The sequence below is a fragment of the Hordeum vulgare genome, chromosome 7H, assembly GCF_904849725.1.
Source record: "Hordeum vulgare subsp. vulgare chromosome 7H, MorexV3_pseudomolecules_assembly, whole genome shotgun sequence".
Classification (NCBI taxonomy): domain Eukaryota; kingdom Viridiplantae; phylum Streptophyta; class Magnoliopsida; order Poales; family Poaceae; genus Hordeum; species Hordeum vulgare.
The window spans coordinates 564,891,885-564,908,840 of NC_058524.1; the positions used below are offsets into that span (position 1 = coordinate 564,891,885).

Below are 16,956 nucleotides of genomic sequence, written 5' to 3' on the forward strand. Positions count from 1 at the left end.
TAGGATCCAATATGGACATCCACGTCCCGCTGTTGGATATTGACCAGGGAGTGTCTCAGGTCATGTCTGCATAGTTCTCGAACCCGCAGGGTCTGCACACTTAAGGTTCGGTGACATATCGGTATAGTTGAGTTATTGGTGTTGGTGACCAAAGGTTGTTTGGAGTCCAGGATGATATCACAGACGTCACTAGGGTTTCCAGAATAGTCCGGAACGAAGATTGATATATAGGATTGTTTCATTTGGCCTCCGGAAAGATTTCGGGCATTACCGGCAGTGTACCGGGAGTGACGAATGGGTTCCGTATTTTTACCGGGAGGGGGCCACCAACCCGGGAGAGAACCCAATAGCCCATGGGTGGCGCACCAGCCCTTGGTGGGCTAGTGAGGCCAGCCCAATGGGGCTATGTCGGCTAGAAGAAAAATCAAAGGAGAGAAAAAGAGAGAGGTGGGAAGGAAGGAAGGAACTCCTCCTTCCCCAAACCAAATTGGAGTTGGAGTCCCCTCCTCCTCCACTCGGCCGACGCTCTAGGGGCTATCTTGAGCCCCAAGGCTAGTCCCTCCCCGCGTCCTATATATACTGGAGGTTTTAGTGTTTTTGAGACACAATTTTAGCCTCGTGCAACTCTAAACCTCTACCTCGTAGTTCTTCCTCTAGATCGGATTTTTGTGGAACTCGGGCGGAGCCCTGCAGGAATAGATCATCACCATCACCGGCGCGCCGTCATGCTGCCGGAGAACTGATCTACTTCCCCGTCTCTCTTGCTGGATCAAGAAGGCGGAGATCGTCATCGAGTTGTACGTGTGCTGAACGCGGAGGTGCCGTTTGTTCGGTGCTAGATCGGGACGGATCGTGGGACGACGGTGATTTGAATCACGAAGCTGTTCCACTACATCAACCGCGTTTCTTAACGCTTCCCGCTTAGCGATCTACAAGGGTATGTAGATCCGATCTCCCTCTCGTAGATGAACATCATCATGATAGGTTTTCGTGTGCGTAGGATTTTTTTTTCCATGCAACGTTCCCCAACAGATAAGTTTTTGTGTGCGTAGAATTTTTTTTGTTTCCCATGCAACGTTTCCCAACAAATACGTGCGGCCCGTCCTCACCGTCGCCATGTTGTCCGGTGTCACGTTGAACACGAGCGGCAAAGGGGCCGGATTGAACTCTGTCATGGCATTTTCCGACGTCGGCACAGGCACCTCCATCAGCGATGGTGGTAACTCCCCGACAAAGTAGTTTCCCGACAGGTCCACGTAGTAGAGCTTCTTCACGGCGTCGAGCCAGCTGGGGATCGGGTCGGCGAGGCGGTTCCCAGCAAGGTTCAGGACATTGAGGCCCTGCAGCTTGGGCATCCACAATTGTATGTGGCCCCTCAGACCGCACTCCTTCATGATGATCACCCGGACGTTGCTGACGTGGTCACCGACCCAGCTGGCGTCCGTCAGGGCCTCGCCGTAAAAATTGTACGAGATGAGCAGCGCGATGAGGTCCTTGCAGCCCTGAAAGTTCCGGAACATGCCGCTGATGTTAGTAAAATTGTTGATGGTCAACGAGAGGAACTGCAGCTCTCTCATGTTGCCGATCGCCGACGCCACCTGCCCATTAATGTCGTTGTTGGCCACGCGCAAGGCCATCATCGACGTGCACGAGTAGAGGTTGGGAGGCATAGTGCCGGTGAGGTTTTTGGCGGCCAGGTTCAAGAAGGTGAGATTGGTGAGGCGGGAGAAGTCAACAGCCCCGAGGTCCCCGACGAAGCTGTTCGACCGAAGGTCCAGGTACCGGAGGCTGGTCCAGTTGCCGATCATCGGCATGGTGCCGGTGAGGTTGTTCTTCCCGAGTCGGAGCTCCTCCAGCATCGTGAGCTCGCCGATGGACTCCGACAGCTCGTCGGTGAGCGCATTGTACGTCAGGTCTAGCTTCACGAGATTGATCAGTGTGGCGATCTGCAGGTGATCGAGCCTTCCCTGTATCCGGCTGGACGGGAGCGCCAGCTGCTCTAGCGACATCGCGTCGAAGAGGTCGTCGGGGATCTCACCGGTGAGGTTGTTCCGGCCGTCGCTGAGGATCCGTAGCCGCGAGCAGTTGCCGAACCCGATGGGGATGGCCCCGCCGAACACGTTGACGGGATCGCGCCGGTGGAGTTGTTGCTGGCATTGAGCGACACGAGGCCGGGCGTGAGCTACCACACCGTGGAAGGGAACCGCCAGGACAAATGGTTGCTGAAGGGGAGGGAGAGGAGAGCAACGGCAGCCGGTCAACGTTGCTTAGGTTGACCAGTGAAATCAACTGAATAGAGAGCTATACGGCGAGTGAGTGACCGTATACTCACCTTAACATGTACTGTACTATAATAATCATAATAAGCGTATTTCAAAGTGCAGTGACTGTAAGGAACTTTTGACTTAAATACAATAATCGTTAGTGTATTTATCTCTTAATAGTATAGCCAGCTGCCCGTTATAAGGCATTGTCATGTCATTTATAGCCCATCTTAGGTCATGTTTAGAACCACTTAGATTATGATAATCCAGTTTTTTATAATCTATAATGTCTGCAAACATGACATATTTTGTTGTAGATTATAAAAATTAGATGGACAGATTATCAGAAACTCACAATCTACTCTACCCGAGATAAAACCGGATTATGGATTGCCAATGTCCCATTATCCTTAGTTGGAGGTAATTACTAATTTCTACGGCCGCCACCCTCTTCCTTTTTTCTCCTCAGCGCACACGCAGGACAGACAAGTCATTATGCAATGTAAAAAACTAGGTCATGATTTATATAATCTGACCTCCAAACATGCCCACCTAGATTATTTTTATAAACCTGATTATATAATCTATCTTCATAATCCAGATAATCATAATCTATTGTTGTTCCAAACAGATTCTTATAGCTAACATGTACAATTGTTGGTTAGAAGAGTGAAGTACTTTTTTATTATATGACCCACCTTTCACTAAGTGTATACCCAAGTGTATCTTGAATAGTCATTCACAATCACCAAGCAATAATTTCTTCCCCCAAGACATCAAAAGATGGGGGACCAAAGAGATCCATGTGAAGGAGCTCCAAATCCCTTTTAGAGTAGATGATAGTTGTGGGACGATGAGCTGTTTCTTGAAGCTTTCCTTCAATACAAGCACTGCAAGCACGGTCTCTCGCAAAACTCACATTTGTTAGTCCATGAACATGGCCCCGTTTGAGGAGACTTTGCAAAGATCTCATATTGACATGAGCTAGCCGGCGATGCCACAACCAAGTCACATCAACTTTAGCCATTAGACAAGTCGCGATCTTAGTAGGTCGCTCCGAAAAGTTCACCACATAGAGACCGTTCTCGACATGTCCAACAAAGGCTACTTTAAGAGTCTTGCTCCACAAAAGGGCCACGGTATCAAGATTAAAGAATGTGGCAAAGCCCATAATTGCAAGCTGCCGAACGGAAAGTAAATTGTATGCAAGGGACTCAACAAGCATGACTTTCTCTATAGATAAATCTTGAGAGATGACCACCTTACCAAATCCCATTACCTTAGATGTTGAAGCATCAACAAATTGGACATGGTGGGCATAGATGGAATTGGATGCACATCCACCACCAAATCCTTGTTCCCGGTCATATGATTTGTTGCTCCGCTATCGAGCAACCATGACACTCCACTGGAAGCAAACTCCTGCAAAAGATCAATGGTTGGATTTAGGTACCCATTTTTGAATGGGTCCTTTCATGTTAGAAACAAGGGTCTTAGGAACCCAAATAGCCATTCAATGTACTCATAATAGGAACCAAATTTTTTGGCATAAACATGCCCATCATTAGCACAACATAAAACATAAGAGGGGTTAAAATCTCCGACAGTGTCGGTGGAGGTGGTTTTTCCCTTCTTGGCATTGTCACCCCCTTCCTCGTTCTTCATCTTCTTATCAGTACTCTCAACCGCTTTGACGAAGATGTCCTTGAGAGGGGAAGATAGCTTGGTCTTTTTTTCCTTTTTCTTCTTAGACCTGGGTGCAAACCCAAGCCCTTTCTTTCCTGCAACTTCCTTTTGATTACTCAAAAGGTCATTTAGATTCTTCTCTCCTTGGATGCATGTCACAAGGCCCTTTTCAAGTTATTGTTTCAACTTGGCATTTTCCTCCACAGGATGCACATGCTCACAACAAGGGTTAGTAGCACAAGCATTATCAATAAGAACAAAAGGAGGACAACTAGAAATCTCCTTGGTTAGTTTGACTTGAAGTTGATCATGAGACTCCTTAAGAGAGTGATGATCACCTTTCAAGACCTTGTGGGCCTTGTCTAGTGTGTCAAATTCTTCCTTGAGTATATCATGGCCAACCCCAAGTACAACTTTCTCGGATTTAAGCACGCGAGTAAGAACAATAGCATGATCAAGATCTTTTTGCAATTTAGCATGATCAACGTTGCATGACTCCTAAAGAGCTAAACGAAGACCATGCTCTTTTTCTAGAGCAATGGATAGTTCAGCTATCTCATCAGCATAATCACGACTATGTTCTTGCAACTTGGAGATAGCATACTCATGTAACGCCTAAGATGCGACCCTATCCTTATTTTGACGTGAGGGCCTCGACAGGGATAGAAGCGCATTTCGTCGTTTCGCAAGAATGGATATCGTTACAAGTACATGTACTGAACAGAAGAGTATATGGAATTGGCTTACACTCGCCACATGCTACACCAGAGTCACATCAGTACAATACATAAAATCACGAAGAAGAGCAGGGTCCGACGACGGACGAAAACAAACGAGAAAAGAATGACGTCCATCCTTGCTATCCCAGGCCGTCGGCCTAGAACCCATCCTAGATCGATGAAAAAGTAGAAGAAACTCCAAATGAACAATCAGCGCACTCGCGTCAAGTAACCCTTTACCTATACCTGCAACTGGTGTTGTAGTAATCTGTGAGCCACACGGGACTCAGCAATCTCATTTCCAAAGGTATCAAGACTAGCAAAGCTTAATGGGTGAGGTATGGTTAAGTGGTAGGCTGCAGCACGCAACTAAGCATTTATTTAGTGGCTAACTTACGAGTACAAGAATAAGAGGGGGCGATCTACGTATAGCGGACGTGAACTAATGATGATCAAATGAATGATCCTGAACATTTACTTACGTCAAATATAACCCCACCGTGTCCTCGATCGGAGAAGGAGCTCACGAAAGAGACAATCACGATTACACACTCAGTTGGCGAGTTTTAATTAAGTTAACTTTAAGTTGTCTAGAACCAGTGTTAAACAAAGTTTCCACGTTAGCACATAACCGCGGGCACGACTTTCCAAAAGATTTAACCCTGCAGGGGTGCTCCAACTAGTCCATCACAAACTAACACACGCTGCGATGGAATGACCTCGATCAGGGAAACCCGTGATCTCCTCGGATCTCTATTGGAAAACCTCAACCTCGAGTTAGCTCAAAGCATCCTCAGAATCCCTCGCACAAGACGCTCGATAAAGGCAAAACAAGTCCAGCAAGGCCGCTCGGCATGTCGACGATCCCGATAGGAGCCGCGTATCTCGTTCTCAGGACACGACGGATAAGCACAGCGTACGAAGGCGTGATAGACATCACCCGAGTTGCCCCGAGTTGGCTCCACAAACGGCTTTGTTTTGGACCAGCACCATCAGCACTGGCCCTCCCTGTATTATGTTGAATTACTCCCCGGGTAGCGCTAAGTCCCTATGTTTTTCAGTATTAACAAAATTATTATGTTGGGCAAATATAGTACAATGTTGGGCCTTGCCAGACGAGCTTTATCCCAAAACGAGAATCTAGGGGGTCCCTGATAACCCACAAGTATAGGGGATCAATTGTAGCCTTTCTCGATAAGTAAGAGTGTCAATAACAAGTATTATGTGGGAGAGGCCTTTGCTAGCATGTCATCCCCTACTTGGAATTCTATGCACTTATGATTGGAACTATTAGCAAGCGTTCGCAACTACTAACGTTCATTAAGGTAAAACCCAACCATAGCAATAAGATATATTGGTCCCCCTTCAATCCCATATGCATCAATTTCTATGCTAGGTCTGAAGCTTCTGTCACTGTAGCCTGCCAATTCATAGTCCTATCAACATACAACTAACCCTATGGTGTGATCCACGCGCGCGATCATATGATGGGCACCAAAAGACAGCAACATAACCACAAGCAAAGTAAACCAACCATAGCAATTCATCAATCACCGATAGGACAACGATAATCTACTCAGACATCATAGGATAGCAACACATCATTGGATAATAATATGTAGCATAAAGCACCATGTTCAAGTAGAGGGTACATCGGGTTGCGGGAGAGTGGACCGCTAAATATAGATGGCGGAAGATGATGTAGATGTTGGTGAAGATGACAGAGGTGTTGGTGTAGATCGTCGTCACACGATGATGTCCCGGGCGGCGTTCCGGCGCCGTCGGGAGAGAGGGGGAGAGAGCCCCCCTCCTTCTTCTTCTTCCTTGACCTCCTCCCTAGATGGGAGAAGGGTTTCCCCTCTGGTCCATGGTCTCCATGGCGGCGGAGGGGCGAGAGCCCCTCCAAGATTGGATCTCTCTCTTTGTGTCCTTCTCTTTGTGCGCCCCCAGATTCTGTGTTTCACCGTTTCTTAAATTCCCGGAGATCCGTAACTCCGATTGGGCTGAAATTTTAACACGATTTTCTTCCGGATATTATCTTTCCTTTGGCGAAAGAAGGGCTCCAACCGCCTTAAGGAGTGGCCACAAGCCTGCCTGCCGCGGGCCCACCCCCTGGCCGCGGCGACAGGGCTTGTGGGCACTCCGTGCATCGCCTCGCTGTGATTCTTCTTCCCAAAAATCATAAATATTCCAAAAAAAGTCCCTGTAAGTTTTTATTACGTTTGGACTTCGTTTGGTATGGATATTCTGCGAAAAAAAACATGCAACAAACAGGAACTGGCACTGGGCACTGGATCAATATGTTAGTCCCAAAAATAGTATAAAAAGTTGCCAAAAGTATATGAAAGTTGTAGAATATTGGCATGAAACAATCAAAAATTATAGATACGACGGAGACGTATCAACATCCCCAAGCTTAATTCCTGCTCATCCTCGAGTAGGTAAATGATAAAAAAGATAATTTTTGATGTGGAATGCTACCTAGCATAATCTTGATCATATAATCTAATTATGGCATAAATACTAAAACACGAGTGATTCGAAGCAATAGTCTATCATTTGACATAAAGACAATAATATTTCAAGCATACTAACAAAGCAATCATGTCTTCTCAAAATATCATGGCCAAAGAAAGTTATCCCTACAAAATCATATAGTCTGGCTATGCTCCATCTTCCCCACACAACATATTTAAATCATGCACAACCCCGGTTTTAGCCAAGCAATTGTTTCATACTTTAGTGTTCTCAAACTTTTTCAACTTTCACGCAATACATGAGCGTGAGCCATGGACATAGCACTATAGGTGGAATAGAATATGGTGGTTGTGGAGAAGACAAAAAGGAGGAGATAGTCTCACATCAACTAGGTGTATCAACGGGTGTCGTGGGTATAAGTCTGACAGTAGATGTGTATGGTACGAAAGGATGGGCAGAGCCTTAGCTACGGCGAGGATGTATGAGTTCAGGCCCCTCTACGGTGGAGGTAAAAGCCCTACGTCTCAGTGCTCTTGGGAGCTTAGTGTCGAGTGGAATATAGGATTACAGTAAATGCCAACCCCTGCACCAGTGGGGAAGAGCGGCTTATATAGAGTGCGCTGCCCTTCATAATGGCCCAGTGGACAGGGGTGGAATAGTAGCGAATAAATGCCTACGTTACAGGTAACGTACGCCTTAAATGTTAATAATGGTGTATGAAATCGTATGACCGTTGCCCTCCTGGGAGGTTACGATGTACAGAGTGGAATCCAGTCGGTACGTTAAATACGCTCGGAGTGCGCGTCACCGACTGGATGATGGGGGAGTCCTTAGTTCAGTCGGAACTGTCTAAGGTCCTTCTCCTCTATGAAGGGTAGTCCTTGGGTAGGACCTATAGGGCAGGCCTATGACCCTACCCTGGGACAATAACCCCATCATTAGTCCCCGAATGGATCGTGGTTGGAACGATGAAGTGATGCCTGGAGTACTGATCCGACTGGTATGGATGTGACTTTGGCGTTGTTTGCCTCGATCCATTTTATCCTTTCAACCAGTAATCCGAGTGAATATACCCGTGAAACGAACCGTCAGGGACCGAGTGCTTCCGCGAAATCTTTCGATGTGACCGGCCGAACTGACAGCGGTGGATTTTCCGGGATCCTCAAATTTCGGTTGCCGCGCGCTCAGCGGGGATGACGACATCGCCATCGAGTAGGTTTTGCTGCCTCGATTACCGTGCCTTTATCTTCGCCACTAACATCGCAGCAGCCGGTCGGGGGGATAAGATTTCGGGGCCACCTGTTAGTGACTCAGTCGGAAGCTTATTTAAGCCCCTCCGACGGGGATTTCTTGTTGCGCTGCTCATCTTCCTCGCATTAACCTCGCTCCTCCCGCAGCTCCCTGCGCGCCCCAAGCCTCCTCCTTCCTCTCCTCCTCTGCGGATCTGTTGCCTTCACCATGACGAAGGGGAAGACCAGCAAACTCAAAGCGAAGAAGAAGAAGAAGGGGACGCCCCCTGCTCAGCGGCGGCAGCGGGCACTGCTGGCGGGTTGGATCCAGGGGGATTTCCTCACCTCCATGGTAACGAAGGACGACTTGCTGGAGCTGGTGGAGCACGGCATGATCGTCGACAAGTAGTGGAGGCTGCCGGAGGGCGAGACGGAGCCGGCGCCGAAGGAGGGGGAGCGCGTTCTGCTTCTCAACCATGTGTTCAGGGGCTTCTCCTTGCCTCCCCACCCCTTCTTCCGAGGTATCATGACTTACTTCGGGGCGTAGCTCCATCATTTTCCTCCGAACGCAATAGCCCACCTCGCTGCTTTCGTCACCCTTTGCAAGTGCTTTATTGGGTGTCCCCCCCACTGGGGGCTCTTTAAGCACGTCTTCTCGGCTAGATCCCAAACGGTCAAAAAGCTTAGCCAGTCAGACGATAAGACCCATCTCCTCCAGCTCCGCGGGGGTTTATTCTTCCAGAAGAAAACAAAGAGTAGCTACCCCTCTCTCGAGTTGTCCGAGTCAGTTAGGAACTGGCAGTCGACCTGGTTCTATTGCCAGGACATTGCTTGTCCGAATGCTTCGACTGGGTTGCCACCTTTTAGCCTAGACCGTCCGGCCCCTCCCAGGCAGCTCGCGCTCTCAAAGGGGGAAAAGATCCAAATCCAGCCTTTGGTCGACGCGCTGATAGCCGTCGTCCGCAAGGGAGTCACCGGCACGGACTTGTTGGAGACTTTTCTGGGTCGGCGCATCCAGCCGCTGCAAGCCCGACACCAAGCCGTGTGGCACTACGTGGGGCCTTCGGATTCCACTCGGACTCATCCACAGTGCGTGACCGGGGAGACCGTGACAGCGTGGGTCCGCTGTTGGAAATATGCCCTAGAGGCAATAATAAATTAGTTATTATTATATTTCTTTGTTCATGATAATCGTTTATTATCCATGCTATAATTGTATTGATTGGAAACACAATACTTGTGTGGATACATAGACAAAACACTGTCCCTAGTAAGCCTCTAGTTGACTAGCTCGTTGATCAAAGATGGCCAAGGTTTCCTGGCCATAGGCAAATGTTGTTACTTGATAACGGGATCACATCATTAGGAGAATCATGTGATGGACTAGACCCAAACTAATAGACGTAGCATGTTGATCGTGTCATTTTGTTGCTACTGTTTTCTGCGTGTCAAGTATTTGTTCCTATGACCATGAGATCATATAACTCACGGACACCGGAGGAATGCTTTCTGTGTATCAAACGTCGCAACGTAACTGGGTGACTATAAAGATGCTCTACAGGTATCTCCGAAGGTGTTAGTTGAGTTAGTATGGATCAAGACTGGGATTTGTAACTCCGTGTGACGGAGAGGTATCTCGGGGCCCACTCGGTAATACAACATCACACACAAGCCTTGCAAGCAATGTGACTTAGTGTAAGTTGCGGGATCTTGTATTACGGAACGAGTAAAGAGACTTGCCGGTAAACGAGATTGAAATAGGTATGCGGATACTGACAATCGAATCTCGGGCAAGTAACATACCGAAGGACAAAGGGAATGACATACGGGATTATATGAATCCTTGGCACTGAGGTTCAAACGATAAGATCTTCGTAGAATATGTAGGATCCAATATGGGCATCTAGGTCCCGCTATTGGATATTGACCGAGAAGTCTCTCGGGTCATGTCTACATAGTTCTCGAACCCGCAGGGTCTGCACACTTAAGGTTCGACGTTGTTTTATGCATATTTGAGTTATATGGTTGGTTACCGAATGTTGTTCGGAGTCCCGGATGAGATCACGGACATCACGAGGGTTTCCGGAATGGTCCGGAAACGAAGATTGATATATAGGATGACCTCATTTGATTACCGGAAGGTTTTCGGAGTTACCGGGAATGTACCGGGAATGACGAATGGGTTCCGGGAGTTCACCGGGGGGGGGGGGGCAACCCACCCCGGGGAAGCCCATAGGCCTTGAGGGTGGCGCACCAGCCCTTAGTGGGCTGGTGGGACAGCCCAAGAAGGCCCTATGCGCCATAGGAAGAAAATCAAAGATAAAAAAAGGAGGAGGTGGGAAAGGGAAGGACTCCACCTTCCAAACGAAGTAGGACTCGGTTTGGGAGGGGGAGACCTCCCCCCTTGGTTCGGCCGACCCCCTTGGGGCTCCTTGAGCCCTAAGGCAAGGCCCCCCCTCTCCCACCTATATATACGGAGGGTTTAGGGCTGATTTGAGACGACTTATCCACGGCAGCCCGACGACATACCTCCACGGTTTTTCCTCTAGATCGCGTTTCTGCGGAGCTCGGGCGGAGCCCTGCTGAGACAAGGTCATCACCAACCTCCGGAGCGCCGTCACGCTGCCGGGGAACTCTTCTAGCTCTTCGTCTCTCTTGCTGGATCAAGAAGGCCGAGATCATCGTCGAGCTGTACGTGTGCTGAACGCGGAGGTGCCGTCCATTCGGCACTAGATCGTGGGAGTGATCGCGGGACGGTTCGCGGGGCGGATCGAGGGACGTGAGGACGTTCCACTACATCAACCGCGTTCACTAACGCTTCTGCTGTACGGTCTACAAGGGTACGTAGATCACTCATCCCCTCTCGTAGATGGACATCACCATGATAGGTCTTCGTAAGCGTAGGAAAATTTTTGTTTCCCATGCGACGTTCTCCAACATCCGCGGCATCACAGGCGCATGCGACAACCCCCAAGGAGCTCGGCGAGTGAAGCCCTTCCGCGCCGATAATCCTCCTCCGAATGAGGTGGGTACATCTTGTCGAGTGCTTTCAATCTTCTTAGATTTATCGCTTTTCTTATCCCGTTGCCTGACGTTGCCGACTGTGTTTTGTGCAGGAGTGGACCAACTGGTATTCTGCCGTCTCGAACGGGAATCCAGCCGAGGAAGAGGAGGGCAGCCAGGAGGGCAGCGTGGACAGTGCCGAGTACGTCTCCGACAATGGTGAGACGGAGGAGGAGACGAAAGAGGAGGAGGAGGAGGTTGGGGAGCAGAGCTCGCCACCTCCACCATCAGAGCATTGAACTAAGCGCCGTCACGATCCCGCGGCTCCGCCGGCTCCTCCAGCGGGCCCGAGTGCTCCGCCAGCCCCTCCCGTGGCTCCGAGTGCTCGGAGTGTGAAGAGGACCAGGGACGCTGCTGACGAGCCCACGGACCAACCGCCCAAGGTGGCCAAATCTAGTGGGCCCAAGCCTCGGAAAGCCTTGCCTCGGATGAGGATCACTGTTCCAGTCGCCTCAGCGTAAGTGACTTGTTCTCCCATCTTCTTTCAGTGTCTGAGTAAACTCATGCTTATCCGTCGAGTGGATTTCACCCAACAAGGCTGCTACTTCCGCCACCTCTCTGTCGCGCCAGGACGATGATCCTATGGACACGGATAACGCCGCAACGTCCCAGCAAGGTATGTTGCCACGACTCCGAGAGTTTGCATTATTGTTTCGCGAGTGATGTCTTTAATCTTGCCCCTTTTTCTGTAATTTCGTGTTGTTCAGTCGGGCTTCCTTCGGAGGTGATCCATCTGGAGGACGACGACCAGAGGGGGTCGGGGCCAGCTTTGGCGCCTGTCCTTGAGATTGTCCCATCTGCTGCTGCTCCCACCATGAACGTGCCGCCGACCGAGACGGTGCCCCTCACGGTGGAACCGATTGGAGCGGAGCTCGGGATGCCCAAGGAGTCTTCTATGGTGTCGGGTCCGTCAACCGTTCAATATGATGCCCGACACCTCCCGGAAGACCAGATGGGGGCCGCCAAGGACGCCATGGTGCAGGTGGAGTTGATGGTGGATGACGCCAAGGGAGCGTATGACTCCATCGCGTCTTTGTACAAGAAAAGCTTGGAGCTCCGGGACAATATCCGAGTAAGTACGCTAGTAAGTGTTTACTTTCCTCTTGTCACCCACTGGGGGTTTCAGTGATAGACTCGGATACAGTAGGATGATTTTGCAGTGGGTTCACTCCGAGTGAACCCAGTGGGTGTAGTCCCCGAGACTTCTGTCGAGTGCTTGCACCGGCAGTTGTCTTTATGTGTATTTTCCGTGACCTGAACAGATCAGAGCTGATCTGCCTGAATGGTACCAGTGGGGGCACTCCGAGTGCACCCACTGGGTGTAGTCCCCGAGAGTAGTGTTACTCAGGTCGGGTAATAGTAGTCTCATAGATTTGTCTGTTTGTCTGTTCGAGCTTCATGTCAGTGGGGTCACTCTGAGTGAACCCACTGGGTGTAGTCCCCGAGACCGTTGTCGATTGCTTGCATCGGCAGGGGTCTGAAGAACTTTGAGCTTTGATTGTTTTCCTTGTTGAATGTGTCTGATCTTCCCTTTGCGCTTATTTGGTAGAAGACTTACGAAATGGGATCCGCGTACAATGCTCTGAAGGCTGAAAAGATTCAGCTTGCTGTGGACTTGGAGGCGGCTGTGAATGACCTGGCTCGTGTGAAGGGGGCTCTTGTTGACCGAGAGAAGTCTTTGGAGGAGTCCCGGGAGACCAACAAGGCATTGGTAGCCGAAATTGAAAAATTGAAGAGTCAAAGAACCGAACGGATGGGCCAGCTGAAGTTGATGAACACTTGGTGCATGGCGCAGGATAAGTATGTTAGCGACTGGGCAAGGAAGATGGTTGCACTGCTTGGTGGTAAGTTTTTGCCGAGTGCTTCTTGACTTTGGAGTTCATTCTGCGCTTACTTTCTGCTGGTATTTTCTTTGCAGATTTTTGCCTGGACGTTGAGGCTGAAGCAGCCAATATTGAACGGTCGGTTGTTCTGAACGTTCCACTCGGCGAGGAAGCCAACCGGGACTTGCTCCAAGCGCATATTCGCCTTGGCAGAGTGGGACCTTTCATTGGTCGCCTGAGAGAAGTCATCGGCCGGATCGACAATGAGCTGTGGCCCGAAGACGATTCCCGACAAGAAATGGATGGGTTGATGACTCGACTGGAGGACGTCCCGAACAGAGTGCAGGCATGGAAGAAGTCTGCCGCTCGTTGTGGTGCGGACGTGGCGCTTTCTCTGGTCCGAGTGCACTGCAAGGAAGCTCGCGAAGAAAAGCTGAAGACGTTGCAGGTCGCCAACACCAAGAAGCTTCGATTCGAAGATTTCAGGGAGACCTTCCTCGACACAGCCACTCGCATCACAGACGGGATCGACCTTGACACCTTTGTGGAGCCTGCCAGTCCCGGTGACGCTTGAAAAACTTTATGGCGAATGCACTCGGTATGCCGAGTGGTATCTGTATCAAACTTTGGCCACTGCTGTTGGCCGTCACATTTGTGGTTCGGTGTGGATAAGCTTGATTCACACCGAGCCGACTGATCGTAGATCCAACTTTGAATTCGAGTCGAATATTTTGCTCTTCTTTCGCCAAGTTTTTTTTTGACACGATTTTGGCTCGTGGTTTTCGTTTGGCGTTTCTTGGTGAAGCTAATGGCAAGCATGAGGAAACTTTTTTACTTAGGCGACTCTGAGTCGCAGCTAAGTCCCCGAGTGTGACTTTTCGTGCACACTCGAAGTGAGTTGTTACTCATGTAGTTGTCAGTTGTCTTCACATCCACATGAGCCTCAATGAGGGTCTGCTAAGCCTTGGAGTGTATCTCGAGTACACACTCGGAGGAAGCTTTTTACTTAGGCGACTCTGAGTCGTAGCTAAGTCCCCGAGTGTGACTGTTCGTGCGCACTTAGAGTGAGTTGATACTCATGTAGTTGTCAGTTGTCTTCACATCCACATGAGCCTCAATGAGGGTCTGCTAAGCCTTCGAGTGTATCTCGAGTACACACTCGGAGGAAGCTTTTTTACTTAGGCGACTCTGAGTCGCAGCTAAGTCCCCGAGTGTGACTGTTCGTGCGCACTCGGAGTGAGTTTGTACTTAGGCGATTCTGGGTCGCAGCTAAGTCCCCGAGTGCGACTTTTAGTGCACATTCGGAGTGAGTTTGTACTTAGGCGATTCTGGGTCGCAGCTTAGTCCCCGAGTGCGGCTTTTAGTGCGCACTCAGAGCGAGTTTGTACTTAGGTGATTCTGGGTTGCAGCTAAGTCCCCGAGTGCGGCTTTTAGTGCGCACTCGGAGCGAGTTTTTACTTAGGCGATTCTGGGTCACAGCTAAGCCCCCGAGTGCGACTTTTAGTGCACACTCAGAGCGAGTTTGTACTTAGGCGATTCTGGGTCGCAGCTAAGTCCCCGAGTGCGGCTTTTAGTGCGCACTCGGAGCGAGTTTTACTTAGGCGATTCTGGGTCGCAGCTAAGCCCCCGAGTGCGACTTTTAGTGCACACTCGGAGCGAGTTTTTACTTAGGCGATTTTGGGTCGCAGCTAAGCCCCCGAGTGCGACTTTTAGTGCACACTCGGAGCGAGTTTTTTACTTAGGCGATTCTGGGTCGCAGCTAAGCCCCCGAGTGCGACTTTTAGTGCACACTCGGAGCGAGTTTTTTACTTAGGCGATTCTGGGTCGCAGCTAAGCCCCCGAGTGCGACTTTTAGTGCACACTCGGAGCGAGTTTTTTAGACCGGAGTCTGCAAACGTGGAAGAATTTTGAACCTACAAGAAATCAATCTTCTTTGTATTACTTCAATGATACTTGTTCTTTACATTGTCTCCGTCGGCGGTCACGTGTAGAAGCGTTTCAGGAGATCTCCATTCCATGCTCGCGGCTCGTCCGTTTCCCTGTCGAGGTCGTAGAGTCGATACGCTCCGTTGTTCAGCACCTTAGAGATGATGAAGGGTCCTTCCCAGGCGGGAGCCAACTTGTGAGGTCTCTGCTGATCCACTCGAAGCACCAGGTCGCATGCTTGGAATGTGCGACTCCTGACGTGCCGTGCGTGAAATCGCCGCAGATCTTGTTGATAAATTGTTGAGCGAGTCAGGGCCATCTCGCGCTCTTCTAGAAGATCTACTCCGTCTTGCCTGGCTTGCTCTGCTTCGGCTTCGGAGAAGAGTTCGACTCGTGGAGAGTTGTGAAGCAAGTCACTCGGAAGGACTGCCTCGGCTCCATAAACAAGGCAGCTCGGTGACCCATGCGCCGGCGGCATGTCCAACTTCTTGCAGGAGTCGAGGCTTCAACCCTTGAAGAATAAGTCCATTCGCCCACTCTGCTTGCCTGTTTGTTTGGGGGTGCGCCACAGATGCAAAATCCACTCGGATACCTTGGCCTGTGCAAAAACCTTTGAATCTATCCGAGTCAAAGTTTGTGCCATTGTCGGTGATTATGCTGTGCGGAACCCCGAATCTGGCGATGATGTCTCTGACAAATTTGATGGTCGTAAGGGCGTCGACCTTCTTGATGGGCTTGGCTTCAATCCACTTGGTAAACTTGTCGACTGCTACCAACAGATGAGTGAATCCTCCTTGGCCTATTCTGAATGGTCCGACTGTATCTAATCCCCACACTGCGAACGGCCAAACGAGAGGGATTGTCTTTAGCGCAGATGTTGGTTTGTGGGATTTGATCGAATAGAACTGACAGCCTTCACATCGGTCGACCATATCTTTTGCCATTTAATTCGCCTGCAACTAGAAGAAACCAGCTCTAAATGCTTTGGCGACGATTTCTATTGAGGAGGCATGATGGCCGCAGGTTCCCGAGTGAATTTTTTCCAAGATTAACTGTCCCTCCTCAGGGGAGATGCACCGCTGAAGGACGCCTGAAACACTTTCCTTGTACAACTGGCCATCAATGACGGTGAAGGACTTCGACCTGCGGACAATCTGCCTAGCTTGGACTTCGTCTTCTCGTAACTCTTGCCTCAGGATGTACGCAATGAATGGTACAGTCCATTCGGGGACAACGACGAGAATCTCCATAATCAAATCAACCACAGCGGGGACCTCGACTTCAGTCGGATCTGTTGAACTCTTCGGTTGTACTGGTTCCTCTGTAAAAGGATCTTCTTTCACTGAGGGGAGATGTAGGTGCTCGAGGCATACATCACTCGGGACTGGTCTCCGAGTGGATCCAAGTTTTGCCAATTCATCAGCTGCTTGGTTTTTCAGTCGGGGAACATGGTGAAGTTCCATACCTTCAAACTTCTTCTCGAGCTTCCTTACTGCGTTGCAGTATGCAGTCATGGTGGGGTTCCTTACATACCACTCCTTCATTACTTGATTAACCACCAGGTCTGAGTCGCCATAGATCATCAGGCAACGGACGCCGAGTGTGATGGCCATGCGCAACCCGTAAAGGAGAGCTTCGTACTCTGCTTCGTTGTTGGAGGAATCGAAACGTATCTGCAACACATACTTGAGTTTATCACCTTTTGGCGATATGATCACTACGCCGGCGCCGGAGCCATTCAACATCTTGGACCCATCGAAGAACATGG

The 16,956-nt window shown here is 49.8% G+C and overlaps 1 protein-coding gene across 1 annotated transcript in view; it reads right to left on the minus strand.

Moving 5' to 3' along the window:
* The window catches only part of LOC123409313 (receptor-like protein 2), a 108,266-nt gene that overhangs the window by 58,028 nt on the left and 33,282 nt on the right, over positions 1-16,956 (minus strand). Inside the window, exons 5-6 of the mRNA XM_045102251.1 lie at positions 2,333-2,404; positions 1,087-2,222 (exon numbers count right to left, since the gene is read on the minus strand). Coding sequence (XP_044958186.1) covers positions 1,087-2,222; positions 2,333-2,404 — 1,208 coding nt within the window. The remainder of the gene's footprint in view (positions 1-1,086; positions 2,223-2,332; positions 2,405-16,956) is intronic.